Genomic DNA, 5,159 nt, shown 5'->3' with positions numbered 1-5,159 from the left:
CTGTGTTTTAAGTTAATTGTCGAACGCTAGGAGCATTCTTCAGAACCCGTTTCTTTCGCACAAGTAGTGCAGACATACAGCTTATTAAGATTGTATTTTTATATATTATATGTGTGTCATCGAGTATCCCCCAAATGGGTATGTATCGTTTTGTCTCTACCTTCGCCTTCTTGCAGTAGCAGTAACCTTCAATATTTGACGACACTCTTCGTTCTTTACTCGAAGTTGGCTTCAGTTTTGAATTGAGTATGAAATTAATATTAAATTAATATTAAATATTTTTCCCTTAATATATAATATTCACCCCACCTGTCATCCTACGTTTTATCTCTGGTGCGGACCTGTTAGTGATATGGAGAATACACTGCCCAGAATTACCTACACTCGCTTGTCACACAGCTACTGGCTGTTGTGTGATGAGAATGATGTTTTTGTGATTACCTCTGTGTACCACGTCCTGCCACATTGTTAGCCAGTCTACCTGCGAGTCGGCAGCATCTTAGCAGAGGAGCATTTTGCAGAAGTAGGATATAGGTTTTTAAATAGTTAATTTAACATAGCATAAATCAATCATTCACCAAACATTCATTAGTCTCTCCCATCTTCTCTCTCTCTCTCTCTTTCTCTCTCTCTCTCTCTCTCTCTCTCTCTCTCTCTCTCTCTCATGAACACACACACACACACACACACACACACACAGGCACGACAGTTGCGAATGAATAGGTCCCATATCATAGATAACGTTTATCAAATTTTAAGGGAAGAATAAGGCAAAATCGTTTCACATCAGATAATCCATAATCCCATTATATTTACGAAATTAAAACTATCACGACTGGTGCGAATATAAATAAGGATTGATACAGCTATTATTTCTTCTCCATTCTGGTAATTGCAGGCTAGGTGCCTGTAAGTAATGTTAGTTATGTCTCAGGTTGTCACAGGTTCAGTCATCTATTCCTGTGCGGCACAAGCAGACGTAATCTACGAGGTGTGTTTTGTTATCCTGTTGATCAAATATAAAGGACTTACCTCATGCTGCTCTCATTCTTTTATTATAGTTTATCCATCGTTCGGTCATCCATTCTCCAAACGATTCATTATATACTAATAATGACCTAGAATACATATTTTCACAATATTATTCTGACCTTTTAAATGGCTCATGAATTATCAGATGTCTTCATGCTTCCAATGTATTCAGCTTGTTTAGACGTAACAGATGCAATTACAAATCAATTAATAAAATGCGTTGTAATGAATTTCGACTGATAAAATCCCTTTAAGCCTCTTCGACTCCCTTGTAAAACCCTTATAAAAGAATTGTCGGGTTTATAACAAGCCTTTCAGTATATGGCGACGAGCATTTAATGGGGGCGTCTGTGAAAGTTGCTCCTGTGAGGTGTATGGGAATTGTTTGAAATATACGCTCTTAAAATAATCTTATTGAAGATCGTCTTATTTTACAGAGCCAATGGTTTCAACCTAGTGACCCTGTTACTGTAAATATGAGCAGCGTGCGGCTGTGAGCATCAGTCTTTCCTTAAAACAAGGCTGTAAACGGGGATATCACAGCTTTATATGACATTGAATTCAACTGTAAATTGCTCGAAAATAGAGTGTAATAGATGCACACATACATACAACTGCACAAGTGTGCGTGAATGTGTGCATGTGTGAGGGCGAACGCGCGCGAGCGCGCGCCTGTGCACAACCTATTTTGCTTTAAGATGCCAAGTAAACGTCAACGAGCCTTTGATTCGTAATAAAAATATTTGGAGACTTTTTCAGCTAAACAATTTAAACTCATCTTGGGAGAGTCCTTTCAAATAAAAAGAGGAAATATTTATATTGCAAGAGAACAAAACAGGGCCAGGCCAGCTATTTTTAATAAAAATGTTTAACAGTATTTTACAAAGGCATATAAAAGCCGTAATACAGAAGTTGGTGTTTTGTTTTGTCTGAAATAGACCTGGTGGGTGGCACCTTCCGTAGCGCAAGTTGGCCCCAGCACGTGACCCAAGGGCGACCAATCAGGCGCACCTCTCTGTTTAACTATGTTAAATGTCAGATTGCAATAAACTAGAAGCTGTTGGTCGGGCCCGCTGAAATGGGCGAGCATAATCTCCTTAATCCCGGGTTTGTGGGACCTTTGGTAAACATCCACACAGGAGACACATTTTACCTCCCAAATTTTAGAGCTTCTGGGGGACAACTGGCGGGGCTACCCTCTCTCCCCTACCCAAGACGGGACAATGTCTGCTCTCTGCCGTGGAACCCATCGGAGCCGTGCAATGGATACCCTCAATCTTACTTTAGCAGCCCCGTGTCCATTAACCCTTCATTTAACCGAGCGTGCGAAATAACACGGCAGGAGGAAGGCAAATGTTTTTACAGTAACAGTGGCGGCAGCAGGGAGACTTGCGCAGAGGGCTCAAGCCTCAAACGAGAGGACAGATCCAGGGACACTTCTTCCATGTCGTCAGAGCACGGACTACACAACGGAATGGGCAGCGGCAGTACCTTTTCTAAATATGACTATGCGGCTGAGCAGCTGACCCAAGACCCACCGTCCTGTCAATCCATTGAATCTGATTCCAGTTCGTCGCTGCTCAATGAAGGAGGCAAGACCCCTGTTAGCATCCCACAGACGCTGGCATCGCCTGGTAATCACGCTGGCAGTGTGACTGCAGGCGGAGGTGAGTGTTATGCATACCAGCACGTTTATGTCCCAGCACACGGGGACGATTACAGGGTGCTGGCAATAGAAGACCCGCACAATCGTTTCTTTCATCTAAGCTTTATTTGTTGGTTTGTTGCCATAACTGCACGCTGTGCTGAGTTGATTATTGACATGGTGACATGCAGGGTGGACAAACGCCGCTAGGGGTAGCCCTTAAAAAAGCTTCACATTTTCAGATGTTTGCACTCTGTCTTTTACACATCTAGTAAACACTTACAACACCATAAAACACCACATTGTTTGTGCGTGAAATGAATATGTTTCAATTACAGCTAGTTTAAGGTATTTTGCCCCGGGGTGGTATGGACGCTGTCTTGCTGTTAACGCTTAAGGCTTTTAATTTTAATGCAGGAGAGCAAGACTACAGTTCTGCATTGCTTAAAGATATCATCCGTTATAGCATATTGCACCGAAGAGAGCAGTTTTCAATGACTCATAAACGTAATTATATCTGTTGTCGTTCAGAACTAAGCCGGTTTACATATCTTGGGAATATTTGTAAGAGATACTCAAATTTTAACGTAATATCGGTGGCATTGGCAGGCTAAACCGTCGAGTGAGAAAGAATAGGCTACTGTGAATAATTATAGGGTCATAGTGCATATATACATACTAAATCACAGGATATATATATTAATATTATGGTCATACAGTATGTAACATCTTGTGAGAAATACAAACACAAATATTTATGCAGAGATGGCATGGAATGCAGGTTTCTTGAGAAGCGGGGAAACAGTTGGACACAGCCGATACCAGAGAAGCACGCCGAGAAGTGTCATGTCAGGCTTGGGTGCGGGCGAGATCCTTGCTTTTAGCTCTCTCACTGTGACACATGTCCTCACCAGGTGCCCCATGGTACCCGATGCACAGCCGGACCCGCAAGAAACGCAAACCCTACTCCAAACTACAGTTGGCCGAGCTGGAGGGCGAATTCATGCTCAACGAATTCATCACGCGACAGCGGCGGAGGGAGCTGTCTGACCGCCTCAGTCTCAGTGACCAACAGGTTAAGATCTGGTTCCAGAACCGGCGAATGAAGAAGAAAAGACTGCTATTGAGGGAACAAGCCTTGTCCTTCTTTTAGGGAGAGAACAGAAGAATGCAACCATTCGCAGTATACTGATATATCGACTAATAGGGTTTACTGCCAGTTGATTACTTCATTTTTAAACGATTCAAATGCATGTATATTCTCACAGAGACCCATATCTCAAGAAAACCAGCATGTATGAAATAGGCGAAATATTGCTTTAGTTTTCAGTGCAGCATTTTCAAGAAAGCAAACGACCAAATAATAGAGACAGGTTTGTTGTATTGTGTCACCAGGACACAGAAGGTGGGGTTTTTTTTAGCGCCTTTGACACCGTCTTCTCTAAATGAAGACTTAATCACATGCAATCTAAACATTATTCCACTCACGTCCGCATCATCACTCTTAACCAGAATGGTAAAATTGTTCAGATTAATGCACCGTCACTCCAGAACTCATTTTAGAACCGTACCCCCAAGGCGGGACCAAATCCAGGCATTGAACCACCCCTCATTAAAAAATTACAAAGCCAACATATTTAGCGATTTATGTTTTTCATTTGCATCCCACCTCTAGAAAACTTTAAACAGCCGCCAAAGGATTGTCATATCTATTTTGCGAGTAGTACAATGTTAGGATTTGACTCGTAATGTTCCATTAACCGGGTCCCAGCTGGGCACACTGAAGTTCGGGAGGCCTCTCGTGATATGGAAGACCACTTTCTGTTTCAGTAAATTTAAGTTCGGTAAACTCAACCAAAAAACTATTAGCTCACACTCATAACTAAGCTATTCAAAACAGTATTTCTCTGGATGTGACATACCGTGATTAATGCAAAAGATAGTTTGATGATAAGTAGAGCTATTCTGTACTCAGTTTTTATTTTGAGAATTTAAATTAAAATGTTTTCTTGAATGTACGTGTAAATTGTTAATCACCTCAAGAGCGTGCTGAGGAGACCATTCAATTTTTGGAAGTGAGCAGGTTTCACTAGTGTGTATTTTCGTTTTATTTTTTTATTTCGGCTAAGGAAAACCGCCACAATACGTAACAAAATACGTTACGATTGGTTATTTAGTTACTCGTACTGGTAGTATTATCAAATATATTAAAGCGACCAGGGTGACACTTTAACTGTAAAACGTTACATTACAGTACATTCACGTATTTGTACCTCCAGGCATAAATGAGAACAGACGTCGAATTATAGGCTACACACACACACATTATATATATATATATATATATATATATATATATATATATATATATATATATATATATATATATATATGATTTGTAGTTATTTTGACTCCACGTAAACAGTAGAGCGATTGGGACACAATTAGACCCTTATTTCCGCCCTTCAATTACCGTCACGTG

At 40.8% G+C, this 5,159-nt stretch overlaps 1 protein-coding gene across 1 annotated transcript; it reads left to right on the top strand.

Moving 5' to 3' along the window:
- The first annotated feature begins 2,110 nt into the window (after positions 1 to 2,110).
- LOC118779982 (homeobox protein Hox-C12a-like) lies at positions 2,111 to 3,830 on the top strand. Its single transcript, XM_036532352.1, has 2 exons — positions 2,111 to 2,699; positions 3,592 to 3,830. The coding sequence occupies exons 1-2, from the start codon at positions 2,111 to 2,113 to the stop codon at positions 3,828 to 3,830; spliced, it is 828 nt and encodes a 275-aa protein (XP_036388245.1).
- Positions 3,831 to 5,159: the final 1,329 nt, after the last annotated feature.

This window comes from Megalops cyprinoides, chromosome 6 (assembly GCF_013368585.1).
Source record: "Megalops cyprinoides isolate fMegCyp1 chromosome 6, fMegCyp1.pri, whole genome shotgun sequence".
Classification (NCBI taxonomy): domain Eukaryota; kingdom Metazoa; phylum Chordata; class Actinopteri; order Elopiformes; family Megalopidae; genus Megalops; species Megalops cyprinoides.
Note: the sequence above shows the minus strand (reverse complement) of the source record. Positions and strands in the feature narration are given on the sequence as shown.

Coding starts and splice junctions, on each gene's coding strand:
- LOC118779982 (XM_036532352.1), top strand. CDS start 2,111: ATGGGCGAGCATAATCTCCTTAATCCCGGGTTTGTGGGACCTTTGGTA. Junction 2,700..3,591: donor CAGTGTGACTGCAGGCGGAG/GTGAGTGTTATG, acceptor TGTCCTCACCAG/GTGCCCCATGGTACCCGATG.